We start from the raw sequence: 20,506 nt of genomic DNA, 5'->3' as shown, positions 1-20,506 counted from the left end.
CATATGAATCACGATATGAGTAAATCATGTTTGTATTTGATTAACACTCTCTTTAGATTTCATTATGAATATTTCATAATCATGGATTAATATACACATCCCTGTCCCCTTTACCTTAATAGTTGCTTCATGGGTAATTTGGAGGATGTCCCACATTTTTTTTGCACTTTTATAGTGAGAAACTCGCAAAAATTCATCAATATCAAGAGCGACATTGATGACAGATCTTTATCATCTTTAGTCCAATCCTTTCTAGGTTTGTTTACTACAACACCATTGAAATTGTGTGTATGAACAAATGAGACTTCCTTCACACCTTCCAAATACCACGATTCATCCCTTTTATGTAAAATTTTATTTTCTCTTTCCACAAACTATACTCGTATTCATTAAATGATAGGGGTTTGTTTAGTGAATAACTTGAAGATATTTTTCCTCTTGGGACGATTAATTTTTAACTGGAGTTAGACTCCGATGACACCTGTTAGACAAGTAACTTCAAGTACAAGAGAGGGGGGAAGGGATATGGTATTTAAAACTCGCGATTAAATTTAAGGTATTTTTATACTTAAAAGATGAATTTTGTTAGTATTCTTTAATATTAGAGTAAACTGAACAACGGAAAATAAAACCGGTAAAGTAATTATATAAATTAAGAAATAAGGGTTTAGAGAGATGACACCGATGATTTATCCAGGTTCGCCTGAATGTTAGCATATTCCTGTCCCTAAGAGATCTTCTTTAGATTTTGATTATGAACTTGAGCTTTTAGATGTTATGCCCATGAACCTTAAATATAAACGAATCTAGAGATTTTACAATGGCTTATCCCCAACTAAAAAGAAAGCTTTTACCTAGGATGACTTAACGAATCAAATAGAGATTTTCCAGGGCAATCTCAATAACCAACAAAACTTTTCTCGACTAAGTTCTAGAACTAAATAGATATTTTAAGAATAGTTAATCTCAAGAACCAAAGGTTTTGTAAATATATCACTAAGCTGTATTTGGTGTCCACATATTCAAAAATCATATCACATTTTTCCGACATGATCCCAAAGAAAATGATTCATAATTTCAATGTGTTTAATATGCGGATGTAAAATTCGATTCTTGGTGAGACTAATCACACTAGTGTTATCACACTTAATTGGAATGCAACTGAATTTTAAATAATAATCTAACCGTTGTTGCTTTATCCAAAGGACTTGTGCACAATAGTTCATAGCAACTACATCCAAGGGAAAATGTTATGAATAATATATTATGGATGTTCAATACCTTATCTTCTAATAAATTTTCACTACTAAATGTTGATTAATTCTCTTAATGTATATCATTTGTGTTGTAGTCTATTTATATCTTATAAATATGACCTATATTATATATAATATTACCATTATATAAATATCCCGTTTTCTCTCTTTAATTTATTGGGTAAACATGTTTGAGAGCTTATTCACAATCCTAACAAGTTGTGGGTTCGATTATTATCAGTTAGATATAATTTTATAGTTCATATTTTAGAGGCAAATAATTACCATAGAACATCATACACATGACATTCTATTTCTAAATTAGGTGAGACTCTCAATCCAAGTTTTATCACCAAAGTAGGGAGAGGAGACATTTCCATTTGGTATGATAAATAACTACCAAATGGTAGAACTTCTGACACACTTTCTTCCATGGATAAGAAGGATACACACATACATATCATGAATCTAAGCAATTATAATACTTGGAATTTTGACATCATTCCACTCATCTTCCTTAGAACATAAAAATGAAGATGGCTAGTGTCGTTGCTAATTATGACTACGATGATATTCTTATTTGAGAATCTTTCGTATCAAGTAATTAATCTACCAAATCAACTTATTTCGTATCAAGTAATTAATCTCCCAAATCAACTTATTCTTGTTAGCTTGGGTGTCTAATCCACCTCAAATTCAAACACTAACTTGGTCTTGGATTTTGAATCTTAAGTTACTTGAAAATATTCTTCATTTTGTTTGGATCATCATGCATGGGAAGATACCTACCAATTATACAAGGGTCACTTATTACATTTCAATAAATGTCTCTTGTTATAGTTGTGGTACATCTAATTAAACCATCTTATACACTTTTATAGAGCCATGCAAGTTTTGAACAATTTAAAATTTTCATCTCACATTCATTTTTGTGAAACATTTTGTAAAACTGAGGGATCAAATTGATCTCTTTGAAAATTAAGGAATCAAAATAGATTTTGAAATAAAATTAAAAGATTAAAAATGGTTATTTGAGAATAATATAAGCAGCATATCCATATTACTTAAATGAATTTTATAAAATGTCACCCAAAAGCAATCAAATTAGGGGTTTTAGGGGTTTTTAACAACACATTCTTCCTCCACATTGCTCTGTTCCTCCGGTGAAGACATGTTCTCCAAAACCAAAATCAACACTCTCTTCCACTACTACCTCAACAACAATCTCAACATTCACATTCACACTCACACAAGATCAATATCCAGTCTCAAAGTAGTATGGCGCAAAGACCCATCCCTAGACCAAGCCATAGAACACGATAAACGCTACAAACAATGCGCACGCGTCGTCAAAGAAGTCCTCAACGAACCAGGTCAAGTAATCCCTCTCCGCTACCTCGAAAAACGCCGCCAAAGGATGCGACTCAAGGTAAAAATCGATACTTTTTTGAACCAAAACCCTTTTCTATTCGATGTCTACTACGATCGCATTAAACCCAAAACAGAACCTGTGAAATTCATTCGGGTCAGCGATCGTCTTCTTCGGTTTATCGAGGAAGAAAAACGGATTTTTAAGGAGAATGAACCGTTAATTGTTGCTAAGTTGTGTAAATTGTTGATGATGTCGAAGAATAAGGTTGTTAGTGCTGATAAATTGCTTCATGTGAAGAGGGAATTTGGTTTCCCTAATGATTTTTTGGTTGATTTGGTTCCGAGGTATCCGGAGTATTTTAGGTTAACTGGTTTACCTGGGGAGGGAAAATCGTTTCTTGAATTGGTTGATTGGAATCCGGAGTTTGCGAAATCTGTTATTGAGGAAAGGGCTGAAGAGGAAAGTAGGGTTACTGGGATTAGGGTTAGGCCTAATTTCAATGTAAAGCTTCCTCCGGGGTTTGTGTTGAAGAAAGAGATGAGGGAGTGGATTAGGGATTGGATGGAGCTTGATTATGTTTCGCCTTATGAGGATGTCTCGAATTTGGAGCAAGCTTCTAGAGAGATGGAGAAGAGGTCTGTTGGGATTTTCCATGAATTGCTTTCTCTTTCGTTGTATAAGAGGATTCCGGTGCCGATTCTTGGAAAGTTTTGTGAGGAGTATAGGTTTTCGAATGCGTTTTCAAGTGCTTTTACGAGGCATTCGGGTATATTCTATATGTCGTTGAAAGGTGGGATTGAGACTGCAATGTTGAGAGAAGCATATGAAGGGGATAAGTTGATTGACATTGATCCATTGCTTCAGATAAAAGATAGATTTGCTGAGGTGTTGGAGGAGGGTTGGCGCGAAAGAGTGGAGCAGTTGAGGTTGAAACAAGAGAAAATTAAGCAAGATATGGAACTTGTGGCCACAAGAGTTTCTGAATAATAATAATATAAAACCAGCGTGTGGTTATATGAAGAGCTTTCAATTTGGAAGCAGGTTATGAATGGACTTAAATTTGCATTTGTCTAACTTATTGTGTTTTTGAATTCAGGAATTTAACGACACGGTGCTCTAAAATCCAAATAATCCTTTTGACATCAGACCAATCCTGCATGAAGTTCAAATGTGAAAAATGTTGGATTTCCTCTGACAATTTGAACTGAAAGAAACACACATACATCTGCAAATCTTGGAAGAAAAGAACTCCATTGTTGGCTGATGACCAAGTTCCGCATCCAAATCATCTTAGAGCAGCAATGAAGTATTTACTTTAAGAAACACCGGAAACAGGCGAACAAACGTGTAAAACAAATACCTTAAATTTTCCTTATCACCCATGAATATTAATTTAAGAAAACTGTTGTACCCATCTGGTATCTTTCTCCCATTTAAAAGCTCTAATTTTTTTTTTTTACAAATTTTGTTATAATGATCTGGTATGTATTATCAAATTTGTTTTACAATTGAATGAAGTTAGAAATCTTTTTTCCTGTCCTTTTAGTCAATCTTTGTTGAGGTTATTTGAAGTTGAAGTACTCTGCACTTTGACAGACAAAGTGAAAGCCATCTAGAATCAACATAAAGTTTTGTATCATCAAAACTTTGTTTATGTAACTTTTGAGTAAAGGCAGAAATAAAGACATGTTTTTTTATGGTTCCTAAGTTTGTTTGTTTGTTTCATTGTATTTTTGTGTTTCTTTCTCTCACTCTATATGGTCTAATATATAGACCTTTTGCTTCAAAAGTCCTCCATTTGATTACCTCGCATGTAAAATTTACATGTCATTAATTTACACAAATCTGATACATCCTTGGCCACACTTTTCAACACTGTTGGAAGAGTTGTTCAAAACATTGTTCAGGAATAGTTTGTGCTTACCTACAAAGTCATCACACCAGATGGATGAGAAATGCAACCACACAGTGCCTAACCTCATTCTCTTGGTAGGTACATTTTATATATTAGTAATTCCCCTCATAAACCATGAACTGGAAATAAGCTAATGAATTTGCAAGTATTTAAGCAATTCTACTTCTTAGTACATTCATGTTCAGATATATTAGCACAAGAGGAATAAACTAGAAAGAGAAACAATATGAAGATAATCAATATTTTTAATTCAGTAACTCTGGTTCTCACATTTCTTACATTTGTGCAGAAAATGGAGAGTCATATCGGGTCACCGGTTATTCACCTGCCACCGCCGTCTCTTCGCCCGCTCTGTGCACCTCAGCTAGCACTAGTAAGCTATGCTTGCGGAATGTTACCTTTCACTCCAGGATCACATCCTTCTCCAATGCTGCCTCCACCCTCTCCTTCACCCCCGGCCGAGGACGAAGGTCACCATGACGAGGGACACCAGAGTCACCACCATAGACATGGACACAGACACGGACATCACAGAACCTCGCAAGAAGATAACTGTTGCCGGTGGGCTAGAGAGATAGACAGCCGATGTGTGTGTGAGGTTCTAGTTAAGTTGCCTGTTTTCCTCACAAGACCTTTGCATGAATACACAGTGGTGATTGGAGAATCTTGTACGGTCACTTACTCATGTGGGGGACCAATATGATGGGACAAAACAAAATTACAAAATGGTGATGCCACCAAAAAAGTGTAGTAGTGGAAAAGAATTGTGTGTTTGATGTTATTGGGTGAAGTCGTGGTTATCTTTTCTTATTCCTAGCCTTGTTATTAGCTAGCTGTGTTGTTCATTGTTTGACTTTCCAATTTTTTTTATATAAAAACTATGTTTAGTGTATTAGACGCCAGAATGACCCGAACCGGATTAGTTGGTTCAGTGAAAACAAACAAACTATGTACTCTTTGAAATTCATATTTATTATGGAGTAAGGTTTTTCTGCAATGAAAACAAACAAACTATGTACTCTTTGAAATTCATATTTATTATGGAGTAAGGTTTTTCTGAAAAATTCTAAATAGGACTATGATATAAAGGGAAAGCTATTGGAGGCATTTATTTCACATTTTTCTTGTGAACAAATCAGTATAATAAAGTTGTGAATATATCTCTATCTTGAAAGAATAAGAAACACAAACAAAACGACCCTTGGTAATAGTGGAAAGGAGAGAATAAAAAGAGTGTCCTTATCTTCTTTCCTATATAGATGCGTGGCACAGCATTGAGTGGTAGTATACATCATCATTCTTTAGAAAGGCTTATAGGGGACATATGCGGAGAAATGATGCAAGTGCTAACAAAATTACAACAGACAATTTGTATACTTAGTATACTGTTACATAGACTAAGACTGGGTTGTATTGGGAAAGCAGAAAAAAAAACTCCACACGAAAGTATGGCAAAATAAAAGAAGCATAACTTTTTTTTTTAAAATACAACTCATAAAATTATGATTCTATACTTTATATTTAGGAAAATGCCAATTACATCCTTATATGTGCATCTCACATTTTAAAAAATTTAAAAATGTATTTTATGCGTTCGGAGATGCATTAGAAATCACTCTAAGAAAAGTTTTTCTGAGATATATCCCATTTTAAATAAAGTATGGTTTGAAGATACATCTTTGTATGATTTTTAGATGTTTTTGGATATGTATCTTCGAAATATCACCTGAACTCCTTCAAAAGTTATTGGAAGCGTTTTAATTGCAAAGGGAAATTATTTCGGAGATACATCTCCTGAATCACCCCAAATAATTTTAGAGCAACACCATTGTCACAATATTGTAATTTTTTGATGTCAAGTTATATTAAAGTAAAATCAATATATATTAAAGTTAAATAAAAGTAAAAAGTCATACATTAATTCAAAAAGTCAAGGCTATACCTAACATTTGTCCGAAAATACAAAAAAAAAAGAGAATATCATAAACTACTGGGTATGTCTAACCCCCTGCCTTCTCCTCCGTATGTACTACACAACATTATGCAACTCGGCAATCAGGTTCTCCACGAGGGCGAACTAGGGACTGTCATCTTTAAAGAGTCCTGCCTGTATGTACACTCTACCCATCTCAACAACACACCAACAGATCGCCGACACGCTCTCGACATGGTCATCCCTAGACTCAAGTACCTTTTGATTAGCTGAAGTAGGTGGTCTTTCAGGAGCGCCTAGTGTCATGATAAAGTGTGACACCTTATTGAACCATGTCATGTAGCCATTTGCATATGCCTAGTGTACAAGAGCTGACACCCTACGATACTCCTATGATAACAAATATATCTCGAAATCATCCAGTATCACACCAAGATCTTTGCGGCGAACGCCACGAGGAATAGACTCATAGGGAGGTCTCAGAATAATCTACAAATAGCCAAACTGACTCGCTCGGGTAGATAAGGATACATAAGAGATGACCCACATGCCAGCCATCCGAAGTATAAGAAAATGATGTCAAACTAACACGTCTCACAGTGACCCTGATATGGGCAGAAGCAAACACCATCTGGTACATGACAGTTAAGATACACTCTAAATGGCTCGACCACACTATTCCCATTGTGAACAAATTCGGGAACACATGATCAGTCCTCAGTGTGGCTAGACACAACTTTTCACCCAATGATGCAAGGGAAGTGGGGGATGATCCATATCTGAAAATGGTTCAGATACAATATTGATAACAAGTGTAACAGATGAATAATGGAAATCTTAGTAACATTAAATTTCTGTAAGCAGCGTGCAACTCTCTGTCATATGCTTTGTCTTTCAAAGACAACCCTCTCCCAACTTCGAGTAGAGGTAGACAAAACAAGCGACCCCCAGTTGTACTAATGAATTACAGTCAGGTCGATGAAGTACTTAAGGTAAACCACATTGGCATAGGTTGCACTTTTGTTCACAAACATGGATGTGTCAACCAGGAACAAGAGGTAACACCTCAATGCACACTGCCAGTGGTATTCAACTTGCACATCATCACCTTCGACATCCAAAGCCCCTTGCAAATGGTCTTTATAAAGCTTTTCCAAAAAACTAAATCTTACATTAGTGTCATATCCCAATTTTGTCTTACCACCCATTCACTTTTAACCTATTACATTGCATGGTACTAGTCACTTTCATTTGTATTCATATAGCCATAGTTATTCATGTCTAGGCCTTGTGTTTGGTTCTATTTAATAAGCTCTCATTTTATTGCCCTTGCACTTGGTCATGCTTTGAACTTAGTTTAGGGTCTCATTTGAACTAACGTATTATTTCCATTTGGAGCACTTGCGTTCATTATGGCATTCTACTTTTCATTAATACATGAGCCTGTTTTAATATACTCTTAGGAGTTTTGCCATATAATCTTATTTTTGGTTTGATTTGTTAAAAGGTATAAGTGATGTTTTCTTCGGATAAAAGAAATGGCAAAAGAGATTTTTATTATTTTCACAAAGTCACCTATATTTTTTATTAACTCATACTACAAAAGATTTTAAAAAAAAGGGTTCTAACAGGTTGAGAGAGCTTCTAATTGGTGAATCGAAGTGAGAATTTAAAATCATGGAAAATGCGGGAATCAAATTTTGTTTCCCACATACGACACCACTATTTTGTTATGGAACCAAAATTAATTAGAGAACAAAGGTTGTAGTGTGCAACAGTAGATCTCGACTTCTGTTGCAGTGGATGAGGGGCTGGACTACATGGTTAGAACTCCAACACTCAGGTCATTATATGAATGAGACGTGTGAATAAAGTTTCAATTTAAAATTATGTACTTGAAATTGGCGCATGCTCTATTTGTTGGACATGTGATTTCACACACAAGAGGGGGAGAGTTAATTGTGTGTTTCTGAAAAACAAGCTTTTATCACAAGATAAACTTTAACCTTGACTTGGTTTTATAACTGGCTAACTAAGAACCACATGCTGAACTTATGAACCTAATCAAGGGTTTGATAGAACAATCCCCAAACCAAAGCTTTTACGGGTTTAACTTATGACCCAAACAAACAATCCCTGATTGGATAAAATGTTCAACAAAGGTATAAAGAAAATTTCCTTAGTGAACTTAGAAATCTACCCTTCCAGAATTACAACTACTCATTCACAAAAAGGAATTTTTCAAAAACCACTATGGCTAAAACTTAGTGAGAGAAAGTAAAAGAAAGGTTGAGAGAGAGAGAGAGAGAAAGAGAGAGATATATAGAGAGAGAGATAAAGGAATGAATATCTATTTATAGGCTCGGTTGGATCAAAAGGAAACCGTTTTAAGTTCATTTTAAGACTTGTCAAACGACTGACAACATGTCCCAATTGATTGGTTGGCTCCTATAAAATCGATTACCAAGTTAAAAATGGAAAGAAAATATATCTAGCTATTATGCATTATTAAGATGTTGTGCTAATTGATTAGGGTGAATTTTTGAAACCTCCCAATCAATTGGGATAAAGTTCCAATCGATTGTCAAAGACAAAACTTTGCCCAAATCATTTCAACCAACTCCTAACTCACCTGGCACGACTTTAAGACATTTTTGAAAGTATATCTTTTAGAAAAATCAGTTTTAAAAATGTTTTCGTGTGCGTATGAGTTAGCCAAGCACTTTTACGAAAATTCCATTTATGTATTACATAGTTTTCACATAGGCTAATCAAGGCATGTATTTCTTGTCACTTCAAGACTTTGTCAAATACTTTCCTTCTTGTAGACACTTTTTTGAATTTACTTGAGATGCGACTTGAGTTAAATTCCATTTTGTTACCATCATCGAATAGTCAAGTCCAACAAACCCTAATTCCTTTGTTTGCATCTTTAACCGCTTAACCGTTTATGATTGACTTGTGATCATCAGTTTTCATCATTAAACAAAGGTTGCCATCATCAAAAGTAAAAAACTTATCATTGTTAAAAGCATATTACCTGTAATATAATGTTCCACATTTTTTTTTATGATGACAACACATCTCTCAGGGGAGGTGGTACAAAAAATACATATGTGCTAAGAGTAATTAAACCTCCATGAGTTAAATAGAGAGTATACTCCACTCCCCCTGAGACTATACTCCCCCCCTTTGTCGAAATAAAAAAGGCGGGTAAAGATGCATTGCAAAATAAAAATAGAAATGCATACAAATTGACAAATTAACATTTAAGAGAGGAAAACCATTGTTTTATTCATTACTTAAACTTGGTAGTACATAAAGGATTTTTTACGAAAATAAAAATACGTAAATGGAAATTGCGAGATAAAAAACAAGATTGTTAAACTAAACATATAAGTGAGATCATACAATGCCATAAGTGTCGTGGTGCAAAAAATACCACGGGTGTTTGCATGCTCAAAATAATAACAGAGTCGTCACGAAAGTTTATTTATTCCAAAAGAAAAGATAAAATATCGATAAAACCCTTAAATGAAAATAAAATGGTCATCGCAACCAAATTCGGGTTCGGGAGTCAGTTATGTGAGGGGAAAGTATTAGCACCCCTCACATCTGTTGTACTCAACGAGAACCATATAGTTAGATTTACGAATGGAATTTTAGCTTACGTTTGTTCACTAAAAATTTGAAAAGAGAAAAAGGACTAAAAATAAGTTTTTTTATTAAGGTGCTTGACAATATTGCGAGTCTTGATCCTATGTATCCTTCGGTGCGGCGAGGAATTCAAAGCTACGTAGTTTTGGTCCAAGACAAAGGTATATTTAGGTTTTTTTATTGTAGTGTTTGACGAGATATTGAATCTCGCTCCTACGTATCCTCAGGTACAATGATGAATTCAAAGCTACATAGTGTCATACCCCAACTTTGTCTGGGCATTTTTAATCTTCGTAAATTTGATTTCATTGTAATTTTGCGTCATATGCACAACGTGACATGCATTTCATCATAAATAATACCTAGAATATCAGTCAGGATAAATTTATTGAGAATATAGACAAATTGGCTAAATTGTTTCTCATGAATGTGAAAAATCAGCGGGTAAAATTGCAGACGCCAGTATCATTAATCTATGTTTCATGTAGTTTAACCTGGTGTACTCGTTGTATTTTTCAGCGGCTGTTTCGGTTGCAATTGGACCCGCCTGAGCCTTTTAACCGGTGCAAATTTATTTCAGAATTTCAAGAAACGCAATATATTTTCAATAAGTATATTTTGTGCTGATCATTTTAGTGTGCCCGATTTAATTTTTTGAGCAAATTTATATCTGGCGTCTATTTATAATAGATCACTATTTTTTAGGTTAATTATTCAACTAAAGTAATTAAAATTTATTTAAATCAAGATATTTATTAAGGATTTTTAATAAGATTATTTCTTTTAATAATAATAGTAATTGTGTGAGATTTAGCATTGGATTCCTTTTTTGACAGCTATCACACCTCCAACGATACTAAAATCCAGCTCACTCTCTCTCCAATTTCTCACACGTTACAGAAATAAAAATAAAATAAAGCAATCTCTCCTCACACTGCACGTTTCTGCTTCACACGCATCCCTCACCTCACACATCTCTCTTACCTACCTACTTTCACTCTCTGCTCTCACCTCACTTTCTCTCCTCTCACACGCCTCCTCCACATGCGACAAAAAGAAAAAAAAAGAGAATTAAATTGACTTCACTCACTCAATAATTGGGAATCCTCACAAAATCACTCCTCTCTCTTCTCTCACCATTGGCTCGCTGAAAATAAAAAAAGAAAGAAAAGAAAAATTAACAAAACCTTTTTATCTTCTCCTTCCACATTCACCCCTTCATCCATCCTCTACGACCCTTCCACCGCGAACCTCCACCGTTTCCGCCTCTATAGCTCTCCACCTCATGCCTTCCTCCGCAACTCCAACCTCACTCACACCACCGTTAAATAGTTCAACTCATCGCCACCACACCATCCCTCAACCAAGGCGACATCGGCGAGAGTCGTCGTTCACATCGCGATGCCTCAACCGCTCAATCACCCTTTGTTTTCTACCGCGGTCCGTTTTTCCGACAACTGACTCACCATTGATTCACCGCCCTGAACAACCCAACGCCTTCAACAACACAGCCGCCGTCGCCCTCTCCTTTCGCGATTCACCATCCGCATCTTCACCAGCGACCTGTTTCAATCATCGCCACCGTCCAAACGCCGCGACACCCATCTTCATCCTTCAACGCTCCCTCATCCGTTCACCATCTAAACCGCAGCAACCCACGACAAGTACTCGAGGTGAGTTTGGTAACTCTGTTTACCCGGTGCTACGTCAATTCGAGTATTCACGCTATTGATTCTGGTTGTGTTGTCCTGTTTGAGTTCAGCAAGTTCGGCACCCCAGGCCGACGTCGGTAAACTTTCGATACTGAAACCTATATTATTTCCGCTATTCTACCATATCAGTTATACATTTTGTTGTTTTAGTTAATTTAATTTGTATCAGTAGGGATATCATGTTGGGTTTTATTTTGTTATGGTGAAACATTTGGCCATCTTTGGACTGTTATATGATTGACTTCAATGACAATGAAAAGTATAGTTATTTGTGTGGCAGGTACATTGGGTGAACGTAGGAAAATACTACTGGGGTTTTAAGTTGTTTTTTTTTCTACTGATATTCGACCCACAATCCTTACTTTCATTTTCCTATTATAATATTCTAAATACATGGATCTTTGGATGTTGATTAAGTAGCATGAATCTGAGGCATAGTGGAATTCTTAAATAATGAAGCTTGTCATGTAAATAATTTTTTTTAGTTAATATCTGTGACGTAAGATTTTCGCTACAATACATTTTTGTTGGCTTGAATGTGTCGTGCATGTTCCAGTTTAGGGATGGAATTTTATTTTTCATATATTTTCCATATTTCTAGCTATCTAGTTAATTGTTATTGACATTTGCTATAGTTGATACAAATACTACTGAAAATATATTTTGATTTAAATTATAGGGATATAATTATATTCTTAATTAATGGTCAAACATCTGCTTGATTTGGATTTTGATATCGTGATATTAACGCAATAAGCTGATGGTCGTAAAGAAGTAAATAGGATATCGGGTTTTTTTTCAATTGATTTTCATTGTGATAAAATTATGATTAAATATATGGATTCAGGAATTCATGCAGTTATGCCGCCAAGTTTCAATAAAGTAATGGAATATTTCACCGCGTTTCGATCTCACATACGACATTCCAATTTCATTGTCGCTATGTACAAACCGGTTTATGAGCACATGGTTCCCGATTCAAATTTGATTATTTTGGGTTCAATATTGTCACCTATTAAATTGATTAATTAAGATTCTAATTAAATCAGATAATTTCGTTAATTAATTTTAGTTAACCTAATCCTTATATTATGTCAATATTTAATCTAATGATTCGGATAATTACAATTAATTACCTTGATTAGATAGATTAACTGAATTTTAATCAATTAATTTTGTTATCACAATTTCACGTTATTTCAAGACCAAAACTATTTCATTTCAAACGAAATTCAATTTCATTCGATTTCATCGTCAATCTAAACCAATTCCAAAAAAACAAAAATCACACAATTCTTGATTTAACCTCAAGCCCGTTTTCAAACACCTTGTAAGTCGATTGCTTTTATGCATCGCCATCAACCCCACATAGCTTACTCTTGGGCTTTCTTATAATGAGACCTATTCGGTTATCCAATAATCAATTAGATGATTGATTCACCAAATAATCCAATTCATTCATAAACACAAATTTAAAACCTCGATCCAATGTCGAGTATTTTTATCCAAATCAAATTAAAATACCCGATCACAATCAAATACCATTTCATTTGGAAATGAAAAGGGGGATGGCTTTGAGTTTTCAACTCCTCCCCTCGATTATTTGAATACGAGTTCCCTTACTCGGTTAGTCAAATAGTCATCACTTCCATCCACCTAAGTACAATCAAATCAAATCATTTTATAATAAGAAACGAAAAGGGAGATGACTTTGAGTCTTCAATTTTTCTCCTCGATTATTTGAATACAAGTTCTCTTATTGGTTAGTCAAATAATTGTCGTTCCTCCACAAACTTCTAAACCCAATTAAATCAAATTATTTTCATAATAAGCTAAATGAAAAGGGAGATGACTTTGAGTTTTCAAACTTCTCTCCTCAATTGTTTGAATACGAGTTCTCTTACTCGGTCAGTCGAACAATTGTCATTTTTCCGCAAATTAATAAATCAATCAAAGCTATACGAAAAGGGAGATGGTCTTGAGTTTTCAATTCCTCTTCTCAAATGCTTGGATATAAGTTGTCTTACTTAGCCACTCGAGCACTTGTTGTTTATTCTAAAAACGTTAACCATACATAACCTATTTTCGTAATTACTCAAATGAAACAAAAAGTGGTTTAGAGTCTTCTATTCCCTTTCCCGATTATTAGGATACAAGTTGTCTTACTCGGCCATCTGAGTAATCATCATCCAACCAAAAACGTCTCAAACACATTAAACCTAACTTCTCGCCCCCGCGCAATCGAAACCAATCAAACATCAATTCAACTTGTCACCCCCGCGTGACCAAAACCCTTTTCAACATTGTTAACCCTTTCTAATGCGCGCGACAAACTAGTGCTAGAGCCTCCACCGAGAGTAGACAAGCCAACATTTATCCTTTAGAACGTCGACCTACACAGTCGTTCATCAAACTAAACACACCAAATATTCGTAGTAGCCCGAACTACGAATGCTCTGATTTCCTTATTGCACCATAAGGATACGTAGGCAAGAGATTGTTGTATCTTCGCGAGCACACTAATAAAAAACCTCCCTTTTCCCCTCCTGAGGTCTTCATCCATATCTATTATCAACTCTAATTACTCGAAGATAACAAAAAAACATAAATTAACACTCGAAACGCAAATTAGAACTAAAAGGTTCTCGTTGAGTACAACGGACGTGAGGGGTGCTAATACATTCCCCTTGCGTAATCCACTCCCGAACCCGAATATGGTTGCGACGACCATTATTCTATTTTCTTAAAGGTTTTCTCGATATTTTACTATTCCTTCATTGGAATGAATAAAGTTCGGTGGCGACTCTGTTCGAACTAACATTTTTCCGCGTCCATCGCGAGGGATCACATTTTTTCGAGGTGCGACAGCTGGCGACTCTGCTGGGGACTCTTGCTCAAAGCAAGAGAGAGTGAAGCCTAGTTTAGTTCAATATCTGTATTGAATGTTAATCTTGTTTATTGTCTGTTATTTTTATTCTATTATTATTTTGTTGTAATTATTGTATTGTGGTTTGTTTCCTGTGACACTATTGGGTTTTCTCTGATTGTTGGTACTTTGTGAGATAGACTCTCTACCCGAGTTTGAGAAAAACCCTAAGATTAAGTTGGTGGTTGCATAGTGGACGCCCACAAGGAGTCTTCCTTGTTGGGAAGATACAAAGACCCCGCCTAGAGGAGATTCTCTTGAGATATTATTGTCCGATGAGCCTTCGTCACAACGATGGTGTTTCAAGTTGGATCAATGACTCTTGGGACCTTTAACCCACTATATCCGGCAGTTATGTAGTATTAACCTACGAAGTTTCATACTTGTTGGGTTAATACGAAAACCCCAATCAGATAAGATCCCTTGGACGTATTATTATCTTACAGTAATATTTCCAACCTCGATTAATGACTCTGAGAACCTTGTTAGAACCTTGGACTCGAGAGTCGCGTAGTAGAATCCCCATGGAGTCTTCCTTGTTGGGATAATACAAAGACCTCGCCTATGATGAGATTATCTTAGGGGTATTACTGTCCGACGAGCCTTCGTCACGACAGTGACGCTCTCAAAGAGAATCGGTGACTCTGGGAACCTATTAACTTTAAAGCCTACCATTGGGAATTTCAGTAATCAGAGAAACCTATACTTCCTCCTGTTATCCTGATGTACACGATGCGTTATTGATCTTGAGTATTTATATCCCTTCGCGAAAAACATGACAAAATTCATGCATTTGCATATCATCAGCATGCATTGTATACCATCTTCCAGAAACAAAATCTTACACCATATTCTACCCTTTGTCCAGTAAACGCTGACTACTCGACACCGGTACGAGACACGCCACAACTATAAGATGACACTCGAACAGCTTGAAGCCAACCAAGTTTCGATGAGGACAAACATTGACTCCATGCAGGCGAAGATGGATCATTTGCTTGAGACCATGTTGCTCTTAGCCCATAAGGAGAAGGATGCTGAGACTAGCGCCGAAGCCAGAAGAGTTGCTGCTCAGTTTGGATCACCATCACTTAGCATCCCTGGAGAGACTGACCTTAATGGTAATCCTACCCAGCCTAGAGGAGGACCGATCCTTATTCTGATCCCAATGGACAATGTGAAACCCCACGAGCATTCTGCTACATCTGCTCGACACGGATCTGTGATGGGCGATGAAGATCCATATGACATCTTCTTCATGCCACAACCAGCCAAACCTATTGTTGGAGATCTCCCGGACCCAGTTGTTGAGAGACTCCATGCTCTGGAAGAGAAATTCAAGTCCTTGGAGGTTCACGCTACTCCCGGTTTGAACGCTGTTGACATGTGCTTGGTACCAGGTTTGGTGATTCCGCAAAAGTTCAAAGTCCCATACTTTGACAAGTACAAAGGGATCAACTGCCCGAGAACTCACCTCAGAGCTTACTGCCGCAAGATAGCTTCCCACATCAGTAATGATCAACTCATGATTCATTACTTCCAAGATAGACTCAGTGGGGCATCTTTGGAGTGGTATATGCAACTAGAGAGAGGTCAGGTCCAATCTTGGAGAGATCTCGCTGAAGCCTTCCTTAGGCATTACCAGTACAATACTGACCTAGCACCCAATCGCACACAGCTGCAAGACATGACTCAACGCAATAATGAGTCATTCAAGGAGTACGCCCAACGGTGGAGAGAGCTAGCAGCTCGTGTCCAACCTCATCTCCTTGACAAGGAGCTAATTGATATGTTTATGGGAACTCTGCATACCCAATACATGGAAAAGATGGTGGGCTTCAGCTTCCCAACTTTTGCTGAGGTTGTCTCTGTGGGAGAACGAATTAAAAGTCAGATAAGGAAAGGAAAGCTAACTTGCACCGCCAATGCTTCAGGTGGGATGAAGAAACCATATCCTAATCTCCCAAAGAAGCCAGAAGGGCAGACCAATGCCATGATGGGTGGAGGAGGATATAAGGCACGTCCGTATGTTCCTATGTCTTACCATCAGGTTTCCGCTGTCATCCCAACACCATATCAACCACCATATCAGCAACAATATCAACAGCCGTATCAACAACCGACTTATCAGCGACCACATCAGAATCAACAGCAACGTGTTCCACCACAACAGCGTCAACCTAATCAGCAGAGGGCAAGGAGGCTAGAAATACATTTCGATCCTTTACCAGTGCCATACAACAAGATCCTTCCTTACCTGCTAAAGGATGGATCAATTGTTTTGAAGGAGCTAACACCTGCAACTCTACCTTATCCACCAGGCTATGACACCAATGCTCACTACGACTATCACATGGGGGCCCTAGGGTACACAGTGGAGAATTGCAAGGCTTTCAAACACAAAGTCCAGAACCTGATTGACAGTAAGGCAGTTGCCTTCACACCAGTTAGGCCAAATGTTGCAACAAATCCCATGTCGACGCATGCAGAGTCGAGTGAAGCTCGAAGATAAAAGTTCCCACCGGCATGGACAAACAGAGCAATTCCGCCAGTGAATCAAGAAATTAAGTCCCGTTGCTTTGAATGAAGGCGATCATTATGCCATTTTTACCATTTCGCATTTTTGTAATTTATTATTGTTTGTCTAAGTACTGTATGCTTTAAACATTGTTATTTGTATTTGGTTTTATTAATGGGATGATTATGCATGCTTTGAATCAATCTTTCATATTCACTCATCTATCACACTTGCAACTCACAAACACATACACTTCCACTTCACTTTCTCTATCATACTATCGTTAGTAAATGTTGGAAGGAGGATGACGAAAACAAAATACTCATAATTGCTGATTATAAGCTTTCGGATAAAACCTTGTTGATGATGTACATGCATTGTTTCAAAATCCCAAATACTGGAGAGATAAGGAGTTAATCCCTAGTCAACCACTTTGAGCCTAGAAGTAGGAGTTTCTTTCAGATCTACAAACCCTTACGCTTAACCTGGGGCTGGGTAGTGTTCAGTTGATTTGACTACGCATTTAAATTATAAGATGAAACATCCCATACAAGGATCAATCACATGATATTCTTCGCACATATCTTGAGGTATCGAGGGAACCATACAAATCCAAATTTTTATGTCGGTTGTTCTTCAAAGACCAGTGATTTGGTAGTCACAATTTTTCAAAAGAAAACTCGAAAAAAGAGCCTGCTAAGTCCAACACCCTAAAAGGAGACTTAGGTAAAAAACTGGGGCAATCCCGATGGATTACAGCTTCAACAAACGGTCCATGCAAAAATTAGGGATCAAAACAAAAATCGAAAGAGACCATGGAAGTCTTCAACAAAACAAGATTCAGTGACCACCATACCAGAATCAAAGGGTCACCAACATCTATGAAGAGCAAGATAAAATGACTGTCACTTCAAGGGGTATTGCAATGCTGAACTCTCACAAAAGCAAGTGTGTGTCGAATTAACTGAATGTAGGATTGGAGATCATCATGAAGGAGGGATGTGTTAAAATAAACTTTGAGCCTTATATCCTTTTCTTTCAATAACCATGAACCAAGCCACGTTACAACCTTCAAAAGACCTAATTGAAATAAGGTTTATTCTGAAAGCATATAAACAGCAAGGTTGCGTAAACTGACTCCTAGAGATTTGTTAACATTCTATTCTCCCTACATCACTCACACGCTAGCTAAAATCAACACCGTGTTTGGACACATGGTCCACTCGTCATACATTACCATGACACTTCCAAAATGAATGATTGTTTTTCTCAAAACTTGCATAACTATTGCATTAAAATCACCATTTCTTGGATAACAATTCTTAATTGTTAGTCAGTACTTTACATCGAGAAGATTCCAACAAGGGGGATTTCGAGAGGAATTTGATCGTTGGTGCTAACACGAATCAAGACCATCCTATGAATCAGGGGCATGGCATCATTTTGATTATATTGACCTAAGAAGTAGTCAGTATAAGACAAATCTCCAAGCATCAGTTGATAAGGGAGGAAAAACACTTCAATAGTCAGTCAGTCAGGGGCAAGTCCCTCAAAGGCTAATCAGGGGCAGACCGTGGCCAGATTTAGACACTGAAAAAACAGACTCAAACCATGGCATGGGATAATTACTCCTAAGGTTTCCCTGCAAAGAGAATTCCTTTGAATTGGGGCGAGACAAGTTGCAAGGGGCAAATTCCCTTCATGTCTTCAAGAAAGTCAAGCAGACTGTGTCAGACGCTGGAAACTGGTTGAATTCATAACAAAAAATCAAAAGTTCATGTTAGTGCAACATCTAGTATTGACCAGAATCCTTGAGGCACATAAAAGGCATAATCATCGTGCGTTGATCAAGTCGCTATGCTCAGTTACAGGCTGACCAAACATCTCAGAAGAAGAATCGAGATCTTCTCAAAGACAAATACACAACGTATCAGCACGAGATCAAACTTGGGGCACCAAGAGTATCCGCATCTATTGCGTATCATTAACTACCGAGTGTCAGGAAGTCATATACTTTCATCCACTAACAATCTTATCCACATTGACAATTTCCAGAAGAAAAAAAAAACAAAGTCCACCTTGCTAGCATCTGCATAAAAAACAAATACAACCAGCATTGGTATCCAAAAAATACATCGCCTTTGAAAAGGGGCCCCATCCCAAGCAAACCAATCATCCTTCGCATTCAAACATGCATCACATGCATCACCTCATACATAACGCATACATGACATTTATGCATATAACACGAATCAAAATCCAAGGTTTAGTCGTAGGCATCCAGGCCAACCCTCAGTTGAGTCGTTGTTCTTCTCTGAGTGAGTTCCTACCCTACTATTGGGCGTTCCCCATTGAGATACATCCTTCAACCTTTTGTTGATAAGATGTTATCCTCAGCTAAATAAAACATTGTATCTTTAAAACACTTACCTTATTTCGCGCCGAGCATCCCTCAATAAGTCGTTTCCTGTAACCTTTTGTTGATGGAAATTACATCTTTCCAAAGAATATCCTTCTGCAACCTTTAGTTGTCGATACCTCAAGCAAGTCTTACCCAGTAATGTTCCAATATTACCCAGCAAATCAGGTTTACTGAACTTTGATAGTTGCCTTATCTTCTCCAAATATTATTCTCACTATCATCCTTTTGGTGAAAGTCCATTGAAGAATAATATTAATCATCACCCTGTTTACGATAACCGTTATCCTTTTGGTAATGGTAAGTCCTTGACAATCGTGATCTTACTGTCATCCTTTTGGTGTCAAAGATCCTTGAAGTTTTGGTCTAACCTTCATCCTTTTGGTGAATGGCGACCTCTCATTATTAAAGCTTATTGTCATCTTTTTGGTGGTAACAAGTGTTGCCGTTTGATCTTACCTTCATCCTTTTGGTGAATGGCGACCTTTGCAATTATCATATCTTACCGTCATCCTTTTGGTGTCGGTAGTCCTTGTGGTGACAAGGATCCTTGTCATTTTGGTTCAACCATCATCCTTTTGGTGATGACGTCCAGTATCATCCTTTTGGTGATGGGGATTATGGAGTTTGGTTTAAGTTATCATCCTTTTGGTGATTGTGACATTTGGAAAGTCCAACCTCACTGTCATCCTTTTGGTGTCAGCAATATTTGAAGTTATTATGACTTATTATCATCCTTTTGGTGGTAACAAGTTTCGAAGCTATGATCTCACCTTCATCCTTTTGGTGATGGTGATT

At 36.9% G+C, this 20,506-nt stretch overlaps 2 protein-coding genes across 2 annotated transcripts; both read left to right on the top strand.

Annotated features, from left to right (window-relative positions):
• Positions 1 to 2,427: 2,427 nt before the first annotated feature.
• Positions 2,428 to 4,331, top strand: LOC127093265 (protein WHAT'S THIS FACTOR 1 homolog, chloroplastic). Its single transcript, XM_051032176.1, has one exon. It carries the CDS (start codon positions 2,428 to 2,430, stop codon positions 3,613 to 3,615), a length of 1,188 nt encoding a protein of 395 aa, XP_050888133.1. The 3' UTR covers positions 3,616 to 4,331.
• Positions 4,332 to 4,452: 121 nt separating this feature from the next.
• On the top strand, positions 4,453 to 5,524 carry LOC127093266 (uncharacterized). Its single transcript, XM_051032177.1, has 2 exons — positions 4,453 to 4,617; positions 4,833 to 5,524. Exons 1-2 carry the CDS (start codon positions 4,453 to 4,455, stop codon positions 5,244 to 5,246), a joined length of 579 nt encoding a protein of 192 aa, XP_050888134.1. The 3' UTR covers positions 5,247 to 5,524.
• Positions 5,525 to 20,506: the final 14,982 nt, after the last annotated feature.

This window comes from Lathyrus oleraceus, chromosome 6 (assembly GCF_024323335.1).
Source record: "Lathyrus oleraceus cultivar Zhongwan6 chromosome 6, CAAS_Psat_ZW6_1.0, whole genome shotgun sequence".
NCBI lineage: Eukaryota > Viridiplantae > Streptophyta > Magnoliopsida > Fabales > Fabaceae > Lathyrus > Lathyrus oleraceus.
This window is presented reverse-complemented; position numbering and strand designations above follow the sequence as displayed.